Source organism: Aulonocara stuartgranti (genome assembly GCF_965226115.1).
Source record: "Aulonocara stuartgranti genome assembly, chromosome: 7".
NCBI lineage: Eukaryota > Metazoa > Chordata > Actinopteri > Cichliformes > Cichlidae > Aulonocara > Aulonocara stuartgranti.
Window position 1 is genome coordinate 45,138,195 of NC_138945.1, and position 22,749 is coordinate 45,160,943.

At 41.3% G+C, this 22,749-nt stretch overlaps 2 protein-coding genes across 2 annotated transcripts in view; both read left to right on the forward strand.

Moving 5' to 3' along the window:
* The window catches only part of asz1 (ankyrin repeat, SAM and basic leucine zipper domain containing 1), a 34,858-nt gene extending 30,953 nt beyond the window's left edge, over nucleotides 1–3,905 (forward strand). The window contains exon 13 of the mRNA XM_082539229.1: nucleotides 2,449–3,905. Within this exon, the coding sequence (XP_082395355.1) occupies nucleotides 2,449–2,622 (174 nt within the window). The 3' untranslated portion in view covers nucleotides 2,623–3,905. The remainder of the gene's footprint in view (nucleotides 1–2,448) is intronic.
* A 515-nt stretch (nucleotides 3,906–4,420) lies between these two features.
* On the forward strand, nucleotides 4,421–22,452 carry wnt2 (wingless-type MMTV integration site family member 2). The gene is made up of 5 exons (XM_082541064.1): nucleotides 4,421–5,205; nucleotides 5,946–6,166; nucleotides 10,091–10,368; nucleotides 10,629–10,893; nucleotides 19,111–22,452. Exons 1-5 carry the CDS (start codon nucleotides 5,123–5,125, stop codon nucleotides 19,314–19,316), a joined length of 1,053 nt encoding a protein of 350 aa, XP_082397190.1. The 5' UTR covers nucleotides 4,421–5,122; the 3' UTR covers nucleotides 19,317–22,452.
* The last annotated feature ends 297 nt before the right edge of the window (nucleotides 22,453–22,749 follow it).

Consider the following 22,749-nt stretch of genomic DNA (forward strand, 5'->3'; position numbering starts at 1 on the left):
AAGCAGTTTGGAAAAGCCATAGTTACATGTTGTGTTATATGTATTCTGGCGAGCTCGAACAGGTATGTGCAGGAGTGTTTACATATGTGCACCTGACTCTATGTGCGTGTGTGTGCGTGTTTGCATTTGTATTCCAAGAGGAGAGAGTTGTTCCTGACAGAGCAGAATCCTCACAGCCCATAAGTCAGAGCTGCTGTGACATCGACCTGTCAGCATGCAGACGATGAGGTGGAGGGAAGGCAAGGGTGGGGGCAGAGGGAAGCAAGGAAAGGATTCGGGTTGGCGGGGTGAGGGAGTTTAAAAAGGGAGAAAAGAGCACACTGTAGAGGTGTGGGCATGTTGTAAGAAAAGGAGGTGGGATAGTAGTAGGTGCAGAACTGGCTTACTAAAAGGTGCCAGTATACCCCACTTAAAAGCTTTAGCAAGTTTTACAGTGGCAGGAGGAAGGCTTCATTTCTCGACAATTTATTTTTCACCTAGAAGCATTGTGTTGCAATTCAGACCTTGAGGCCTGTGAAGTTAAGTACACTCATGTCAAACTCCAGCCATTTGCACATTGCCTGCATATCAGTTTAGAGTCTTATTATATTTGGGACCCTGTAATTTAGTTGTGGTCTTCAGAGCGACATGATTCAGTGTACATGCTAAACTAGACAGGCACAGCTACACTGTATTTGGTAGCAGAAATATAACGTTGATGCTGAAGGTGGAGGGAGGTGTATGCTTTTATGGTGAGAAAAGAGAGGCCTGTGTATCTTGCTGTTTAAAACACATAGCAACAGAGATATGGAAACATGTGCGTGGAACCTTTAGGAAACTACTGAACTGAAAAGAGGTATGAAGCTACATTTTAAAAAAATATTTCTGTGTGCCAAATCTCATAGTGATGGAAAGTTTGATCATAGCAGAGAAACTGATGAGTTGGGCTTTTTGAAATACAACAAAAGTAATTTGAAATTTGTTTTTTGTTTGTTTGTTTGTATATGTATCAAATGTTACACCAGAACATACTACACTAGACTTTATGCCACATGTAAAATACATGATCACAAAGACACTGCATAAGATTCCTTGGGCCACTCACCCTGTTGGCTGAGCCTTAGCCCGTGGGCCCTGGTGGATGCAGCCAAAGAGGAGACATGGGCTGGCGAATGTGAGCACACCACTCACAGGAAGAAGCCTAGGGGTTGGTACCATAGGGGTTACAGAAGTACTGTAGGGGCCTTGCCATCAGAGAGGGGACATAAAAGCCTGAGCTAGTTTGTGAGATTGAGAAATACTGGCTACAGATGGGCTAAGCTTAGTGCACAGTTGGGATCTGTAACCAGTCTCCTGGAAAGGGGCTGGACTCATCCAAGTGTGACTTGGAGGAACGTGACTTGGGAGAACAGTGCCTGATCTGAACCCAAGCGGTTTTTGTTATTGGACTTGTGTGCAAACACCATTTAAAACATAAATATATTCAAAAGTGCACATAGCAACAGGACACTCGACCGCAGGTCGACGGTCAGTTTTGAAAATTTATCATCAGATCTGTAGCTGTACGTTCTGGAAACTCAGGAGAAGAGAGGAGGTCAGGTGGCAGAAGAGGATGTTGGACAGTGAGTGTGCATTGGGCGTGTCTGGTAAAGGCCCTGGTCCATGAGATCTTTAATTCCCACCTCTAGCAGAACTTGGACAGCATTCAGAGGTCATTTTTTCTGAAAATCGTGTTAATCGTGATAGTTTAAAATCATTTATCAAACTGTATTTTTTAAAAAGTACAAAAATTAAAATTACCATAACATAAACTTTAGTGTTGTAACATTACCACAAACAGACTGTGCTCCTCTGTTTAAAGAAAAGTAATTATGATGTAAATGAGTGGAAAAAACGGCATATACCTCCTGTTAGAATACCATCCTCCGTCACTTACCAGAAGCACTTCCTTCTTGGTCAAACCACAGGTTCCTAAGTCATAATTTCTGGTATTAAACAGAATTTAAGCCCTTTGTATCCTCCAACCTTCTCACATGACTGGGATTTAGTGTGACAGTGTCACCCTGTAGCTTGAAAAATCAGAGGCAGCATAATTCCTCTGTGACTTGACTTTAACTGATGAATCCCTGAGGATTTGGCACAGGAAGTTTTGGTGACTCAGGTCTGAGTCATGCTGTGGTGGTGAGATGGGACCAGACATGCTCTCACTCACACATCGAGCTGGTCTCAATTTGATTCCCACCCAACAGTGACTGAGCAGCTGTTTCCCACCCATTCAAGCCTTCCACTGGTCTGACTAGTGCAACTGCTATAATCCGGACTGGATTAGATTAAACTGACCTGTGACCCTTGTACTTCCTGCATTAGTTCAGATTGGCCTTACCTCAGGGTCTGATGTGTGTTTTTATGTTTACATTCGTATTTGTGTGTGTGTCCCATGTTAATCTGACTTTGTTGTCCTCTCTTTAGATGGAAGAATTCAAAGATTCCTGTCAGCCTCCTCAGCCTGGTTTCCATAACAACAGGAGGATGTGGTCTCTGACCACCAGATTTGCTCTGAGCACTCTTGGAGTCACCTTCCTCGTACTGCTCTACAAAGCTTCCAGTGGCAAGGTTTCCCTACAGTGCAGGGATACTTTTTGATCGCCTCACAGATTTGTGAGGTCTTTTGTGTTTGTTGACTGTAGCTAAAAAGTTGGATAAGTATTGTGTTTATATGTGTTACGGGTGTTTGACAGGCATTCAGTTTTAATTTTGCTACAGTGGGTTTTTTCCCCAGTTTGTTTTGACTTGTCACTGAGTTTAATTCTTATTCTTTTTAAGTTATTTTATATTTTAATGGTTTGAACAATTAAAGTTTTTCTTTTGAGAGTACGTTTCTTGTATGCTCGATTTAAGGTTGAAATCGGGATGCTTTCTATATTGGTGCCTGCCAGATGTTGAGTATAGAGTCTTGGCCATCACCATCAGTGTTTTGAAACTAAAGACAAGCAAGTGGTGTATCTGATTGGGAAACCAAGGACACTGCACTTTCAACTTGTGGTGACATGCATGTCTATTTGTTTTCCATTTTCAACTAAAAGTGACAATAAACTTAAAGTGACAGACTGAGACCATAAATTCATCAGGAAAGTGTTTGTTGAAGTTACAAGTTTTTGGGGTAGTGGGCTCATTTTTTTCACAGGGCTTCTTTTTGCACCCTGCTGATCATCTTAAAGACTATAGGTGTAAGGCTTTGCAAAGTCGCTGTCCTTAGACCGACTGCTTGATCCTTTGTAATATACAGTCTATAAGAAAACCTAGAGGCATGTGGAAATGTGAAGCCTGCTCTCCCAAATATACAGAAGGATGCAATGCCAAGTTTCTCCGAGTAGTTTATCAGAGGTTTTTTTTTTGTTGCACTAGGTTATTTTGTAAGAGGAAATCATCACATTTATAGGAGCCATAGGTGAATTTTCTAACAATAGAAGGGGGCAGAGTGCTTTTTCTTCTTGCTGGTAGCTAAACTGAGTCTGGCAAACAAACCATAGGTGTGAAAGTGATATCAGTTTTCTCCCTAAATCGCAGAAAGAAATCCAATCTGTATTTCAAAAATGATTCAAGTGGATTCCTGTGATGTTAATGACCAGATTTAGCTTTTGCTGGTTGAATATTTTCAAATGTCCAGCTGATACGTTTAAAAATCACAAACTCTTCAAAGTCCTTATTGTCTGATTTTGTGCCATTTCCTTTTCAGTGTTCACAAACTTTATTGTGCGCAAGTATTATCAAAAATACCTTTCTGTCCGTAAAACATGCAATGAAACTGTGACCTTAATGCGATTTGGTAAGGAAGTGAACAAATTACTCCCATAAAATTGGATTTATATCACAGGCTTATTACAACTACCGCTGCTGCAAAAATAAAGTTGTGTTCAAAGTCCTGATGAGAGCAGTGAGAACGCTCTAAATCTTCTTGTTGTTTTATGGGTTTCTTCCACGGGGATCATGGGAACAATCCAATTTGCCCATTAATCTCATCTGGTCAAAGTCTCCAGACCTCCAGATACACCCCGGGCTAGATCAAAGATGGAGGAAACGCTGTGTGACAGTGGTACAGACTTCACCGGGACACATCAAAAAGACTGACATGGATAATCCAATTGAAATGGACACATCACCTTTAGGTGCTGCTCTGGGAGAATCGGTGCCCAGTTTTTTCCTCCTTTTTTAAGCCATCATTCCTGAGTTATTAGAGTGATAGTTTGTATGAGGCTGTAAAAATAGCAGTGCGTCATGCGTGAGGAATCTGAGATATTATTCACCTGTGTGGGATATGGCTATGGCAATGGGCGCTCAACATAAACAAAACACTAGTTTGATTTATTTTCTTAAAGGGTCTTTATGCTTATCAATTACACCGCTACACCATATGCCAGAGTTTTTCTCTGTTGAGCTCTACGGAGTCCTGTGAGAAAAACATTTAAAAATCATAATGTTTATCTTTTGTGCGTAAAAGGTTTTTTTGGGTTTTTTTGTAGCCTGTTTTTTTTGGACTGGCACATCAACTCCATTCATCATCCTGTCCCCCGATTTTGAATCTAAGCGGGTTTGGGCATTTTTCCTGTGGTGTCTGACATTGGTTAAGCGTGGAGTGTGAATCCTCCCACAGCTAGCTCCTTCTCTGCGCGCGTCTCATCGGTGCGATTTGAATGAAGAGCCCATCAACTTGGACCACATCTCAGAGGTGCGGAGCTCCGGTCTGGACACGGGCCAAACCCGTCTGATGTCAAACCAGCCTGAACAGATACTCTCAGACATCTCGTTTCTTCACCTCATTCCTGAGACGGGACTCTGCCCACTCCTTGTGTAAAGCAATCTGAACCTGATAGCACAGCATCCGCGTATCTCCCCTGAGAATCTGCTCTGGACTATTAAGACAGTCGCTCTTAACCTTTTCTTCAGAAGCGCTTTGCCACTGTGCAGAATCCCAGCCAGCCATGACTTTTACGAGCAAACCGTCTGTCCTCCGACTGTCTTGTAATACATTTTTAAAGCGAGTTTAACTCGGCGATTCAACTTTCAGCTTCTGTTTTATTAATTTTTTCCTGTCATCTGTGGAAATGCTCCGTCCAGACCCATAAAGAAACAGAGTTTGGTTAATATGCACTTATTGCCAAGCGGAATATGTTTTTATTTATCTGTAGCAATCTGCTGGCTCACAGCTGAGATCGATGCGTCCTGGTGGTAAGTATTATTATTATTTAACATTTACATATTTGTTTAAATGAACGCTAGTGTAAGACTTTGTGCACGTGGGTTATGTGCTATTATAATAATCTTTCAAATGTGTTGTCTTATTCTGTCATCGGTAAATTATTGGTTTAAAAAAACAGTTCCATATGCACCCTTTTATCTTAACAAAAATGTTCCCACAGTGAGTGACTAAATTCCCCCCATGGCTTGCATAATTATTTTTGCAGCTTGTTGAATATTTGGACAGATTAGTTTCCAGGCTGATGTCATTTGATATAATTTAATTTCTCTTTATTTGCTATCCTTCTCTTGAATCTCTAATTAATATTTGCAAAGCTCCTGTTTCCAAATTCCTTACTTCGTACCCTGTGATACTGAGATGGTATTTGGAGAGATAATTCCTTTTTTGTTGCTGCTGCTTTGTGTCTTTAATCTTCAGTGCAGCCCATCAGTCTTTCATCATCTTGTTCTGCAGGTAAAAGGGAGTGTGGACTTGTTAGGAGTGATTCCAACAGATACCTCTGAAGAATACACCCTCTAGCATTCTTATTTTATGCATTAATATAAAGTAAAGGTCTTCAATTACCTTACAAAGCTTTAATATATCCACAGCTGCCTTTACACACGTTGGGTTACATACAAAATTATTCGATTTTATCCTTTACTAAAGTGATCCAGAAACATCCCTGCAAGTACTCATCTGTCTTGACATTTACCCTCCCACTCTACAGGTACATGGGCACCCTGGGCTCCCAGGTGATGTGCGACAACATCCCTGGACTGGTGAATAAGCAGCGCCAGCTGTGCCGCCAGTACCCCAAAGTGATGCAGGCCATCGGGGCTGGGATGAAGGACTGGATCTCAGAGTGCCAGTACCAGTTCCGCAACCACCGCTGGAACTGCAACACCACAGCCAGGGACCACAATCTCTTTGGACGTCTGCTGCTACGCAGTGAGTTTCAGGAGTGTTAAAGCCAAAATACAGTAGGACCTTCATTCTACCTTAACATGAAAAAAGTAACATTTACATTTTAAAAAAAAAGTTTCGATATAAAGTTCAAAGAAGGTCCAGGGGTTCTGCCATGAAAATGAAGGTTACATGTTGATTAGACGGCTGAGAAATTAAAAATAAACTCACAGTTTAGTCTGTTTGGACCCACTTTAAAAAAAAGTCTTGTCTATTTCTCTTTGTGCTACTGAATCCATCAGGTGAAAGTTAAATAAAGCTGTGAACTAAATAGTTTATCCAATGTGGATAAAAGCATAATGTTGGTCACAGATGTGATTTTTTTGAATAATTATTTCTTCTTTTTAAAAATATGATTATCTTCTTACTATATATATATATATATATATATATATATATGCTCATCCTTATATTAATCATTATAAGATACAGTGAAGAGGGTACAGAGAGTTTTTATAAAGTATCAGTCTGACGGGCTGTCTTTCCCGTAATCGCTGCATAGGTAAGAACACTGAAGCAGAGTGCCTGCTATAGCACATGCAGGCTTACATTACCAGGTCTGCTGGCACTCCCTGAAGATGAACCGCTGCATGATCGTGTGTTACATCGAAAACATGTTTGACATATGTCTTTAAATTAAAGTGACAAATCTGCACAAACAAAAGTTTTTAGAGTGTCGGGCAGATTTACTGCCACTCAGAAGATTTCTGGAAAACTGATAGTTGCTCTGCAGACATGCTCCTTTTTGTCGACAGAGGTGGATTGCATTCCACACCTCGTCTCACTTTACAATCGTGCATTTCTCACGTCACTGCAGCCAACTGGTTTCTCCCTCATTTTCTTGTGTTGGGTTGCTATCGTGTTACTCAGTATTTTGTTTAAGGCCGGTGGACAAATGTCCTACTAAAACAATTTGCCATGGCTGGAGAAATGTATCCGTAATAATTCTGATATAATAATTCAAATAATTTATTCAACAAAAATGTCACCCAGTAACTGATGAGAGAGAAACTCCAGCTTTTATCTCATTTGATTGGAATTTTAATTGTTAGGTATGTGGTTTTTTTTATTTATTTATTTAGTATACAAGATTAATCAGTAATAACTAATTAACTTGTTACAGTGTTATGCAGATTTCAGTGTCTGTAGAGTCAGTGACTTCATGACTGATTTGGTGTCATCACAGTGTTTTGGTGTCCCTTCGATTCCCTTGGGCTGCTGTCTGAGCAGAGCTAATTACTCTCCGCTCAGCTCGTTCAAATGACAAACTGCAGAAATTTTAGACTTTTTTGAAATAGAAGTAATCCCACCACTTTCAAGAGCTACTTCAGTTTATTAGCACTGTTTATCCTCTCTGGTGATTTGCTGGAGAAGAAACTTGATTTATTGAGAGTTTCAGAAATCCAGAGAGGACACAGGCAGTTTTTCCTCTTCATGTATTTCTGGTGAGAGTGGTGGGTGTGGGGAGTATTACAAATGACTCTTCCAAAGCAATAAAGTGTGAACAGCGTCGGAAACCAAGCGGTGAGTATCAGTAAGCTGCCTGTCACTGTTTGTTACAGATTGGAGTCTGAACAAAAGCGTCCCGTCCAATTTGTCATGTGATGGCAAATCTCAGCAGCTAAAATCAGTCTGTACCTCCAACGAGGGCAAGCTGAAACATCTTCTTTCTTGTTTTTTTTTTAATATATTGCCTGTGGAGGATCATCAGGACCTGGCGACCTGATGTTCCTCTCCCATGCCCCGAGATTTAACCTGTGATGCGGATCCTACGACTTAGTTTTATGTCTGGGCCTCTAATCAGCCATGTGGTATTTGGACCTCCCAGCCAGGCGCCGGCCATGTCACACAGCATTATCATGGCACACTGAGGCCCCGTCTGAAGCGCCTTCTTGTCAGTGTCAGTAGGCTAATTTCAAACAATTACACAGGAGCTCTCCCTCCCTGTTGTCGTGTTCTCTCAGCGTCCTCCTTATTAACTTTGTTAGGCACGCTCAACTTATCTGCTGGACCCAGACACCCACATACTGATATCACTGTGTGTGCTTGGCAGAGCTGGGAGCTTCTTCTTTTTTTCTAGTGCTACTGTGATACTTGAGTTTCATTAGTCTTACTGACTTTGTTTTAACACATTTAACGTATTTAGAGGAATCCCTTATAGGTTAAATTAATTAGAATTTTCATAAGTGAATGAATTAATTCATTGCCATCAATGATATAATATAAAATATGATAACATATCTAACATTGTGTTGTTAACCCACACAGGCAGAAAAGGAGCTTGAAACAATGTCAAGAATGCTTTTTTAAAAATGTAATTTATCAGATGAAAACATCAAGTTTGCTTCTTTACATTACATTTTTTAATAGGGGGGGAAATAAATTGTCTTTATTTTAACAGCTGTGTACCTGAATGCTGTTTCCTATATTTATTTCTCTTACGTAGCAGAAATGTACTATCTTAGATGGAGCTTGAAGGCTGTTTTTAAATATTTATTTGAAGTGCACACTGATGGCTCTAAATGATTATACATTTTAAGTGGCTTGTTCTTGTAAAAATAGGCTTTCATATATTTAGTTTGGCCCTGATTTCTGTCTGCAGGTGTTCCTCTCAGCTGTGATGCTGAGATCATCCTGCATTTAATTCAGCAGGTGAAAAGTGTTTCTTTTGACTTTGAGGTAAAAGCATCAGGGTTGACCTCTTAACATTTAGGAAACTTAAGCTTATGGATGTGATCAGTAGTTGCAGTTCTAAACAAGACACTGGGCAAGACACTTCACCCATTGTCTACTGGTAGTGGTCAGAGGGCCCGGTGGCGCCAGTGTCCGGCAGCCTCGCCTCTGTCAGTGCGCCCCAGGGTGGCTGTGGCTACACTGTAGCTTGCCATCACCAGTGTGTGAATGTGTGTGTGAATGACTGAATGTAGTGTAAAGCACTTTGGGGTCCTTAGGGACTAAGTAAAGCGCTATACAAATACAGGCCATTTACCATGTGTGTTACAAGTCCTTGGCAGGGGTTAGATGCAACACACACCCTTTCCCCACCTGAGCCTTTGATCCTGCTCGGATCTTTCATCAGATACATGCAGAAGGAGATAAGAGCTCCTTATCAGGGCACTGCTGGTAAATGTTAGCTGTTTATCCATCTTGGAGATGACGTATTTTTTTCATGCTTTGAATAAAAGCCTATAGCAGACAGCAACAGACACGGGTGTATATATCGTACCGTATATGCAGTAGGCGGCTGACTGATCCACTCTCAACAATGGGGAAAAATAACAATTCTCAATTATAAATGATGTTACTGAATGCATTTGTGGCAGATGTGTAAATGTCAATCGTTTTAGGGGCTAAAAAATAAAAAAATAAAGCTGATGCAGAAGTGTCAAAAATGCAGTCTGAGGATTCCCCACAGACTGTAATATGAAAATTCTGAGATTTAAAGAGTAAAAATATTTACAGCCCAGTGCAAAAAAAAGGAAATTTAATTAAAGATATGCAGAGAAATTTTTAAAATAAACTCAACTCTTCAAATTGTATTGAGAATAAAGGGCATTTCTAGTATTACTCATCTTTGACAGGTGTTTACTTGTTTGTGCTGAGCATTTGATTATATTAAAGGAAACTAAGGACAATTTCATTTTCACCAATCAGTAAATTTTATTTTACAGTAAGCCTGTTTTTCCACTAGCCAATATTGGCGTCTTATTTGCTATTACAGTGAATTACAGCTGTACCTTGCTAAACTAGCTAGTTTACCAGCACTAGTGTTAACTGACAAATGAGAGACTCCCACAAATAGCTGAAATCAACAAGGTTTTTGGCTCCTGTTTACCGGTATTTGGGTAAAAACTGAGTAATTAAACTTTTTTTTTTTTGCATAATAAAAAAATAATTCTCTCTGTGAAGGTAGCCGTGAGGTGGCCTTTGTCTACGCTATCTCCTCAGCTGGAGTGGTTTACACACTGGCCCAAGCCTGCAGCCAAGGTGAGTTGGATTCTTGCTCCTGTGATCCCACCAAGAAGGGCTCATCACAGGATGCCAAAGGCTCCTTCAACTGGGGAGGCTGTAGTGACCATGTGGAGCATGCCATACGCTTCAGCCAAGCCTTCGTGGATGCCAAGGAGAGGAAGGAGAGGGATGCCCGTGCACTCATGAACCTGCACAACAACAGAGCTGGCAGGAAGGTGAGGAAGCACTGAATGGATAACTGACTTTAAAGTCCTTCAGTTTTGCCGGAGACACTAAAATTACATAACTTTTACATTTTCATCCAACATTTTAAGAATCTCAGAAATAGAAACACATTGATAAAACGCTGAAAATGAATTTGACTGTTTTTAGATCTACATAACATCATTACATTTGTATCTTGGGCTTTAAAATCTTAAATTAGTACCATTCACTCACCAGTTCTACTAAATCTGTTTACTGTTGTGCTCCCCAGGCTGTGAAGCGCTTCATGACACTGGAGTGTAAATGTCATGGTGTCAGTGGGTCATGCAGCATCAGGACCTGCTGGTTGGCCATGGCTGACTTCCGCCGCACAGGTGACCATCTACGGAAAAGGTACAACGGTGCCGTGCAGGTTGCAGTGAATCAGTATGGCACAGGCTTTACGGCCGCTCACACACACTTCAAACGTCCCAGCAAGAATGACCTCGTCTACTTGGAGGACTCACCAGACTACTGCATACGGGACCACGAGTCAGGTAAACACTGACCTTTACCATTTGGATCTGTTGGATCCCAGTAAGCAGTGAGTGGAAAACGTACCTGTCAAAGACACATAAACATCCAGTTCAGACCATTTAGAGGTTTGTTTAATCACTTCCAAATTACATGCTGAAAAATGTTGATTTGTAATCTGGTCAAACAAGCCTAAATGCTCTAATTTACTCAATTTAATAAACCAGAGTAAATACTCTGGAACTTAAGTGCATCACTTGAACAGCACAGCTGGTTGGTATCCTTAAAAGAGGAGGTGGTGTGAACAGATTTTCATATGCTTGATTTCAAGAAGCTGATTGAACTGCATCTCTAAAACACTTCCACTTTGCTGGCATCTCAAACATGTCCATCTTCTACTTTTACTGTCACCATTGTGTACCAGAACGTGTTAAAGTGGGTTTTTTTGTTTTGTTTTGGGGTTTTTTCCCATGACTTTTCTGGGACCAAAGCACGCACACCTAACAAACCCACCTCCACCCGCACCTGTAGTCCCAGTGGACCACTGTTCACACCATCACACTGATCACACTGGATCGAATGGTGCATTTGATCCAGTTGGAAGTTAGAAATTTGAAAGCTGGCAATTCCAGCTTTCAGAATGCGTGAAACATGCGTTACTCACACTGCCAAGTCTAAACAGTCCACACTGGTGAGTGTGAAAAAGCACTCTTCTTTTGGCAGGCAACTTCTTGCCATGTCAGCAGTACCATACATGTACTGACAAAAACACACTTTGAGTCTTTCATACACAATATACAGCCGAGGACTGTTAAGCATCACGTGTTTCATAGACCCGCTGTCTGTGTCAAGCAGTCACTGGGATGTCAACCATTGGTTTCGAAATCTGCTTCAGTGTTAGGTTTTTGGCTACTGCCATGTTAACCGCTAACTCTAATTAGTAGTAACAGACTAGCAGTTTTCCATAATTGTAGTGTAACTTGCTACAACTGAAAACAGATTTCTTGGGTGGGCTGCACCGCACGGCAGACCTTATTATTTGTCAGATAATTCCATTACAAATACTCCAGAATGAGCCTCTTCACCGTGTTAGTGCTCCAAAGGCACAAACGGGCTGTAAACATGTTTATTTCTGTTGGTCATTTTAACACGGCGAGTCTATGAGCACGGATTACTTTTGGAGCCAGATTCAGAGGATCTTCTGTTTTTTGCAGTTTAGGAATATTTTTCAGCCACCGAGGCTGTTAGTGAATGTTTCAAAGTGCAAAAATGTTATTTTGCTGTCCTGTTTCTCAAAACTTCAAGGAAGCAAAAAATGTTTTTTCCTTTGCCGTTCAGATTTGAAGAAGCATCCACACTGAAAACTGATCTTTAACTTTAGATGACATAAAATGTAGTTGTGTTTCAGCAACTACGGTGGCTCTGGGTGTGTGTGTCATAAGCGTGTTCGTGTGAGGGCAATGTAAAGCTACAACAGCAGAGCAAGCGTGAGAAAGAAAATGTTTGCGTTTGAAAAGCTTATGAGAGAATGAAGATAAAGGCCATGAGAGAGTGTCTTGAGGTGGAGGTGAATGCCTGACAGGCGGCAGATGATCCGTGGCGATCGGGTGTCAGCCAGTTTAAGACCCATTACACACTTCTGTAGGCTGAAATCTTAGAGGACTACACATCATTATAAATCACCAGTGCTGGAGAAACACACGCACGCGCACACACACACACACACACACACACACACACACACACACACACACACACCTGAGGGCATGATTGGCCTGCAAAATGGGAGAGATTTCAGTGGCAGAGCACCAAACACACACATTTTAGAGGTGTGTGTGTGTGTGTGTGTGTGTGTGTGTGTGTGTGTGTGTGTGTGTGTGTGTGTGTGCCGAAACACTCCACCCAGACATAATTTCTTTCTTTTTTACAATTTAATCATTCATTGAGAAATTTAGAAGTGAGAGACTTCCTGGGAGGTAGGAGCAGTGAATATTCTCATGAGCAAAAGCATAATTTTTTAATCTCACTAAATCGTGAAAGTTTTTTTTTCTGTTATTTTTGTTGTGTTATTTGTTTTGGGTTTTTTTGCTTTCTGTTAGTGACTGATGTTAGCTGTAACTTTCACCACCATGTGGCACTGTTTTTGAATGAGTGCTGTTGTTTTATCCATTTCCTCAGAAAGCTTGGCCTTTGCTGCCGCTGTAAATACGAGAGTGTTTTTGTTAACTTGGGCGGCTGAATCTCTCCACTATTGGTGGACAAATTGGTGTTACACAAATGTCCAGCCGTGCTGTAGTGATTATTGTAAAACAGCTCAGTACATCTGTGTGCTGTATTTCAGCCCAGTGGTATTTTTGAAAGTTTTAAGCTTTTTAAGATTTTCACTCAATTCACATGAAACCACCCAACCTAGAAAAATAAAACAATAGTAATAAAAACAGTTTTGTGATGCTTTAGCACAGGGACATACCTATTCCATTATTATTTCTGACTAATGGGATCTGCCATTACAGATTTTTGCAGATTCCAAAGAACTATAATTGACAGCATATACTAAGAAAAATGAACTTTTATCATAAAATATAATTTCCGCCCTCAGAGAAATAATTAAACTGCTGTACATCACATGATCGTCTCTCTTAAATAACTGAAAATAAAGAATAATGAGTTTTACCACAGCAAACAAAAGCAGGTGCAGCAGATTTAGAGAATAAAACAAATGCAAGTGGATGGATGTGACAAACATCTTATTTAAATACATACATGCACAAAATGTTATGAATAAATTATTATTGCATTCTGTCAGTACTTTATATGAACCTGTTATCACTGAAAATCATTCAGAAACTGCTGTCGGATCGCACAGTTTTTGGCTGGTGGGAATTCAGAGAACATGGCACATGTGCGGTTAATTTCTCTCCAGTAGCATACAACACAATAATAACTGCAGCTCATTAACAGCTGTGCAGTCTATCAAGTTTTAAGTTCAGTTTTGGCTTCACAGCTGTTAATAGTACAAGGTAACTGAGTTTCGTATCTCAGTGATGCTTTTGTTTTGGCTTTCAGCTCCTGATTTATGTCTGCCTCTCTCTAACAGATCAAACTCACCCTCGGCTGGGCTGTGATAGTTTTTGTTCACAAGAAGTAAAAAATGAAAACTATGAAGTTGTTCTTCAGAAGATTAGATTTCCTATTGATGCTTATGTGAAACACACAAAAACCTTAGATGGTCTGTAGAACTGTAGATCCTCTGACTGTGCACAGGATCTTCTAGGAATGGTGATTCTGTTTTCCAGAGAATTGATGGGTCAGTGGTTTTGAACATGTTGATATCTTCTCTCAAATATAAGATACTCTTATTAGATCTGCAGTAAAAGTTACAGTGGCAGGGTACTCAAACAAGGCATGAACCACTTTCCTGACACTGAAAACTCAGGTTTAAATCTGAAGTTACTGCACTAAGCACCTAATCCTGCTTTGTCTAAAGCCCCCTGGAGGTCTTATGCCCTGCTTTTGGGAACAAGTTGAGGCATTACAGCAGACATGGAAGTTTTATGGGATGTGTACATGTAAGCAGGGTGAGGTTACACACACACACACACACACACACACACACACACACACAGTGGGCCTCTCATGAGAGCGTAACATACGCCTTCTTTAAAGACCAACTCCCATGAGACAACCACAGACTTACAAACTCGCTCTCAATCATAACATGTACTGTATGTAGAGTCACCTGCTCCCTCTTTTTGGTTGCACAACCATGAAAAGTAATCAGCCTTTCTCCCAACACACACACACACAGACACACACACGTGCACGCGCTCTGAAAGACATGCAAACTCGCCTTCACTCATGGAAAGAAACAGACTAAATCTGTTCTCACACACAAACCACAAACAGGCTCGGGGCCCACAGAGATAGCGAGACGGCCCCTCTGTGCCTCTTTAAAGTGTGAAATCAATTTCCCTCAGCCCTGAGGCTCAGGTGCTAAACTCATCTCTCGGCGCCCCCTCATCTTAATTCAATAAGCAGACGCAGGGCGATCGAGGGCTGTGAGGAAGACTCTGGCCGTGATGTCACCCCTAGCAGTGCTGCATACTTTGGATGACGGGCGGGCACGCTGCCAGAGAGGGGAGGGCTTCGGGTCATGTCCAGACATATTACCTGGCGAGGGAATGGTGCAGAAGGAGCGTACACGCAGAGCGAAGCAGAATGTAAACACGAGCAAATTCCAGAACAATGTTTGAGATGGTACTTGAAGCCAATTTTTTCTAAACCTTTATTTATACAGGAGAAGTCAGCAGAACACACACATGCATTCTTTTTCAGTAACACTTGTGCTTTACAGTCAGACAGTAACAGTCACACCTGCCCAGCAGAGCAGCAGTCCTCTGCTGGCTGAACATCTGCAGCTCAACAGCACTAAAGTTCAGATGTTTCACAGCAGCTTTATCAAGATGTTGAAGTGAAAAGGCTGTGAGATTAAAAGCAACGAACGACTGCAGCGTTATCGGTTACACCAGAACTACTTTGATCATAAAAAGCTTTTTCTCAAGCCTCACATCAACAAAATCTAGATTGTGGAAACGATCTTTTTTTTTTAAAACCACCAGTAAATGGATCAAACATAAACAATTTCAAAAACAAAAAAGTAAAGTAAATAAAGACTTAAATGCAAGCTGTTTGAACTAGCAAATATATGAGCACCATGTTCTTCAAGGACTTAGTCATCAGTTTGTTGTCACTCTGGCAGACGAGGGTCCTCAGGACGATGTTACTGCCATGCAAAGGTGCACATCCCCTAATGGCTGTGACCTCTTTCAGCACATAGCTTATTGTTATAACAGTCTTTTCTACTGTAATATGATCCATCAGGTGCATGTGTATAAATAACCAGTCCAAGATATCTAATATCCCCAGGTTCAGCTCCTGCCAGGACATGGCTCATTCCATATAAAATCAGTCAAATCTGAAAAGATTCATTCATGACTCTCTCAGAATATGCTCTTCATTCTGCTAATAATTAGAATAATCGACACATTTGAAGAAGTCACACAATATTTTAGCCTCTGTCCTGTAGACCTCTGTCAACCTGCATAGGGCTGGGTTGAAATTTGGTACTTTTTCCACTTGATTTTTTCCAGCTTTTTTGATTTTTTTAATATTCTCAAGTAGTGTGTCTTTTGTGCTGTCTCCATCCCTTTTAGTTTATTCAAAGGGGGGGACAGGTGGGGGGCAGGCAGTGATTTTCCATGGAATGACCTACGTGTCCAAGACGACTCAACTAAGAGGCATCTGGGAGGCATCGTGGTCAGATGGCTAAACAACCTCATCGGGCTCCTTTCGATGCTTCGACGCTGAGGAGCAGCAGCTTCACTCAGTCTCTCCTGAATGACAGTCGTTCAACTCATAAAATGAAGAAAAGATGTGAATGAGAATTCAGAAGGAAAGGCTGATTGCACTTTTACTAATGTGTGTAATTATGCAACAAGATATTGAACAGAATTGTAGAGAAGAGTTGTAAACTGCACATATCTGACAGATATATGGATGCAGCTTCTTCTTGGTAAAGTTTGGGGGGAAGAAAGGCAAAAAACAATATTGTTACACAGAAACATAAATATCTCAGTCAAAAAGAGAGATGAAGTCTTTCTCTCAATACAATACTCAATACTCCCGAACTCCGCAAATCCTAAATGATGTTATTTGGATATTTTGAATAGCATTACCAGCTCTGTGATGACTCATTAAAAAGTCGATATTTTATAAAAGCCAGGCCGTGAGAACCTTGTTACAATTTAGCGCTCTGAAGGCTTCCTGGACGTCTGCTGAGCATGAAATCAAAAACCGTGAAAGAGTATGACTTCAGCGCAGATTGTGTCACAAAAGCGTCCATTCCCATGTGTTTTATTTTGGCTGAAATCATAGGGATGATCCTTTCCCACACCCGGCGCATCTGTGTTTGTTGTGCTGCTATCAAAGAGAAGTTATCTGGAGATCTAGACACTATAACCCAAACGCTCTGCTCACAGCGGTTAGATAGAAACGTGTGAGATTCTGTTGGGCTTGATCATCCAAAGCAGACTGAAAACACTCCTGTTGCTCATGTTTAACATCAGTGGATCAAAGCTGCTGAAACTGCTAAATAAAAGTCCCTCTAAAAACTCCTGTGGATGGTTTTGAGTCGAATCTGCAGGCCTACACAGCTTCATCATAAATTGAGCTCCAGCTATTCCTTCTGCATACAAAGCTCGGGTACGCTAACTGTGTTTGTGGCGACGTAAAGTGTGTGTGTGGGTAACCGGAGTTGGGATTCAGGAGAAAGTGAGTGTGTACAGTATCTGTGTGTGTGTGTGTGGGCGATGGATGTCTCCTGTAAAATGAACAGCTGATGAAGTGTGGGAGTGCAGGCTGATGGCTCCTATCATCAATCTCTCATCTCACTTTCGTTCATCTTACTTATCCCCCCCCCAATCTCATCTTCACCGTACTGGCATTATACTCTGCTCCTATTGGCTTCTAAAAACTAATAGAACCGTTCTAATTGGCCAAATTGTGGCTCAACTGCTGCCAAGTCACATTCCACGATGCTATAGTCCATTTTTTAAGCATCAGTACCATTACCTTCATGAACACTTTTCCTTTATTCCTTTAGGACGTCCCAGTTATTTCCCAGCAGGGTTGTCACTTCTTAAACTAGAAATCACAGGCAGTGTAGGTGTTAAACTGTTCCATCAGTAAATCTCCTTTTGGAAGGAAACTACTGAAACATGTTTTTGCTTTTAGTGAGTATAAATGTCATTCAGTGGAAAAACTGCAGTAGGAAGTGATCAGAAAGGCAGATCCTTCTACTGTAGTATGATAGATTAATATACTGGTGAGAAAAACACTTTTCAAGGTAAATACAGACTTTTCCTCATTTTTTTAAGAACCTTTAATTACGAAGTAGACAAACTTGGCATTTTACACTATGTAGCGATAAAGCAGAATAAAGTTTACATCTAATGATTATAATTTTGATCATGTCCATGTTTTTAGTTTCAGCGCTCGGGAGCAGCTCCTTGTCTTTCTCTTGACTTATAAGATCACATTTTGTGGTCAACTTGAAAGAAAGGCTGATGTGTAATATAGAAGTGAGGTCAGAGGTCAAATGTGACATTTTAAATCTTTATGCCATTCTTTCTATACGTTGACACAGCACACTTGTAAGAATCATAGTTTCTACAGCTTTTTGTCAGTTTTCTACCAATAAATCATTGAGTTCACCTTGAAGACTTTGGTGGAAGTATTGTTAACATGTCCCCAGTCTACCTCCCCTAAAAAGTATCAGAGTTGTCAGAATTTATTTAAAACTTTTTTAGCTATCGTGTTTACAGACAGAGTGACATGCACACACTACGCATGCTGCCAGAACGTCCTGTCCGTCGAGGCGTGGACTCCGCTCTTGCCAGGTGGGGCCTCGATGTATCAGACTTGGGTGTCCAGATGAGACAGATGAGATCTGAGAAATTTGGAGGCTATGTCAACACCTCATACTCATTGTTGTGCTCCCCAAACCATTCCTGAAACACTGCTAAATGACCGAGGATGCATTATCCTGCTGAAAGAAGTCACAGCCATTAGGGGGGGGGATACCATCATCTGCAACCATGCTTAGGCAGGTGGTGTAAGACCCACATGGATGGGAGGACCCAAGGTTTTACAGCAGAACATAGCCCAGAGCGTCACACTGCCGCCACAAGCTTGCCTTCTTCCCATAGTGCATCCTGGTAGCAAGTGTTTCCCAGGTAAGTGGACCCGGCCATTCACATGATGCAAGAGAAAAACCTGAATCATCAGACCGGCAGCCCATCACCCTTTCTCTAGTTTGCCAAAGTTCCTTCCTTGGACCAGTTTTGGTAGATACTGACCACTGCAGACCAGGAACACCCCACCAGAGCCGCAGTTTTGGAGATGTTGTGACCCAGTCGTCTACCCATCACAATTTGACCCCAATACTTTTTCCTACCTCTAACACGTTAGCTTGGAAGACAAAGTGTTTGCACTCTCTACTAAACTAGTGTTCAGTGTTTATGTTCCTTTGATACATTGTCTAGGTTTTGATTTTCCACTGTTAATAACTTATGTTCTCACCATTAGGGTGGGTCCCACAGATCAAAAACTCATTTTAAATTAATAGTCATACTGTGCTAAATTTATTCTCACTGACCGCGTCTCATTTGCTCTCTCTCCAGGGTCGATGGGGACAGGTGGGCGGGTCTGCAACCGGACATCCCGAGGTGTAGATGGCTGCGAAGTGATGTGCTGTGGCCGTGGCTACGACACGTCTCGCATCAGCCGCACAACCAAGTGCGAGTGCAAGTTCCAGTGGTGCTGTGCAGTCCACTGCCGTGACTGCCACCAGCAGGTCGACGTGCACACCTGTAAGGGCCAGACGTGACCTCGCCACCACTAAACTTGACTGACGCCTCATATCGGGCATCCAGAGTCCCCCCCGTTCCTCCTCAGCTCTACCTGATGTCTTGTTACGACAATCTAACTGATAATCTCGAGTCTGTCTTTAGTTCCGAGCCCTCTGAAGGTCTGTTAGGTTTTCAGACACTTTTTTCTTTTCCTCACCAAAAAAATTCACATCTTTTTCTTCTTTTGGATGCTACGTGGAAAGAACTTCCAGACTCAGAGACATTTAAAGCCTGACTGCTGAATGTCTGTAGCTGTTACTTTGAGAATGTATCAGTCAAATCATGCTTCAGATTCCTGCTGAACCAACACAAAAAAATACTATTGAGACTAACAGGCTAGCATTTGATCTGCTGGCTCCAGTTGTGATGGTTTGGAGATGAACTGTTGCTTAAACAGGCCCCAAGGATTGACCAAGTATATACTGAAATATAACTTAAATTATGTGTAATATCTTTTATAGTTTTGTTGAATCAACATGCATGGAGGTTTTTGGTCTGCTCCTGTGAAGCCTTCAACACCTCTAGTTTAACACATAGCAGCTCTCCACACAGAGTATCAGCTTGTTGTTTAGATTTGTTCTCGTGGCACCTTACACTTGTCAGCAAACCATTTACAACATAAAGTACGACCAGCGTTCTTTTCCCCTGCGTGCTTTCAGTGTAAGCTGTTGTCACGCCAGTCTCATTCAACATAGCGTATCACAAGCTTCTCTCTCGCTTTCTGTCTGCTCATTAGAGGCTTTCTGCTCCAGAGGTACCACCATATGCACAGAACATGGTCCTTCAGCTGTTTTCTCTCTCCATCATTAAATCTCCTTACTTAGTAGAAAACAGCAGCTGGAAAATGAGTGGACACTGTCATTTGACTCAGAAACAGTGCAAAATTAATGCGGGCAGGACCTACAGCAATTTCACTGATGTCCTACATTAGTGCCATCTTCTCCAAGTCTTTTAAAAAGGCTAGAAGTAAACCATAATGTTGATAACAGACATAGCATCTTACTGTATTTATGAGGAAAGTTTTACATTTATGACCTTATATTTTTAAGTATCTACAGGGATTCTGTTTGAATGATCATTTTCTTTTGGGTGCTCCCTTTAGAAGTCCTAACAGAAGATCAGCATCATCTCACCCTAACTCTATCATTCTCTTCTGCAACCATATCCTCCTTCACTACATCCATGAATCTTCTCTGTGCTCCATAGTCAACATTCTTCATCCAGTATATCCACCATCTCTCCTCTGCCCATGTCCAAACCATCTCGACCCTGCCTCTCTAACTTTGTCTCCAAAATGCTCAACCCTCTGATATAATCGTTTAATCCTGTTCATCCTGGTCATTCACAATGGAAAATATTTCAACTCAACCTCATTCAGTTTTACCTCCTTTCTTGTTAGTCCCACCATCTCCAAACTGCATCGTAGTAGGTCTCACTACCTCCTTGTAAGCCTGGGTGATTTGTATCCCTGTGTTACAAATCACCCAACACTTATCTCCACCCTGCCTGCACTCTCTTCTTTTGCACTCTATTGCTTTGCAGGCTATTTAAAGCAGCTTCACTGCTCTACCAGTTCCCTTTTCTTCCACACACTTGGATTCTGTCTACTGACTTTCATCCCTCTTCTCTCCAGCGCATACCTCCACCTGTTCCCTACTTTCACTACAGATCAGTGCCATCTGTCAACCTCTCCATCATCACTGCAAACAAGAAAGGGTTCAGTCAATCCCTGACCTTGAACCTATCTGGCACTCTTACAGTCCTCCTACGTCCTTCACCAGCTTCACATAATCCTCTGACACTCCTCGTGCAGTACCACAGTGCCTCTCTTGGGCCCTTATATCCTTCTCTAGGTCCACAAAGACGCAGTGCTACTCCCTTCGACCTCTATACTTCTGTCAACACTCTCAAAGCAAACATATTTGTAGTGCGCTCTCTCAGCAGAATGCTGCTCACTCATCATTACCTCTCTTCATAACTTAGCTTTAACAACTCTTTCCCATTGCTTTGAGATATAATTCATCAGCTTTATCCCTCTGTGTTACAGCTCTGCACATCAGCCTTGTTCTGGAAAATCACTATAAGTAACTGATCATTAAGATAGTCTAAGGGGTATTGTAGTCAACATCTTGTTAAAATAAATGCTTGAAAACAGTTAAAATATCTAGAACTAGAAAAAAATAATCAGAAATGCTTTTTCTTGTAGTTAAAATGCGCATTTTGTCATTGTTTCTTAGAAATGTGTTAATAACTAGGACCTCTGTTTACATTTCACTGTTATTGTGCCTGCTACCAATATTAGATTAAGGAGCAATATTCAAGCAGGACTCTGTGAAATCAAACATCATCAGTGACAAACAGGAGAGGCGGCGGCCTGAGCAGTCATTATACACTGAGGAATACAAGTAAAGCAAACTAGCAGCTGTTCTCACCAGTTGCTTCATTAGATGTAATACATGTCCTGTCTGTAAATTGCACATCAGCTGTGTAAGATTAAAATATAAGCCTTACAACTGAACTCTACAGAATAAATGGTTTAAACTTACACTGTGTCCAGATTTAAAGAGTCTCATGAACAAAAACACATGAATAGATTCTGATTTCTCTGACTAGTGTTCTGTTAACTGGACAAACTTCTCAAGCAGCTTGTTTAGCTAGATTAATACACCCTGGTGATGAGGTCTGAGTCACAGTTCATCATTAAGATGCATTGCTTTGGCACCTTGTGGAAGCTGGTACACATCCAGACATGCTTGAGCATTGCTTAGGTCGTTTCTGTGGGAAGGAAATCGCAGTGGAGACAATCTGCATAACTAATGACGTCACCAACCCTAAGGGACCAGCAAATCCTTGAATGGTGCAAATATGCAGAACCAGTTCAGGACTGGGCACTGGGTTAGTGGGAAAGGACCTGAGTTGTTGACTTGTATTCAGAGCTATATCTGGGATGTCTAAGTCAGACAGCACATGCAAGCTTGGTTAGCAAGCAGTTACTATTAAACATATCACTTCACAATACCTGCAACACAAACTTTTTACACCACACTGAAAGCCACAACAACTGTCTGATAATTCCATCAAAACGCTCCAACAGTCACCAACAGTGAGTGGACTGCAAATGGAAGCAGGCTTGCACAACAGCTTAAGCTTCGCTGTTCAAATGTATCCCACAACTTTTATAAACTATAGAGAAATAAAACTGTTTGTTGTACCAGGCTGTGAATGTGTCTTCTAATGCTGTTTAGTTGAGCATTTTACCATCAAACTCGATGACGATGGACTTGCAATAAGCTGACGTGGAGCTTCAGCAGTTGCAGGAACAACTTTTCCACTGTGGAGTGAGCTTTTAGTTTGAGAATGAACGCTCCAAATATGTGATGGATCCTGCAGAGAAACAAAACCCAGCCGGTT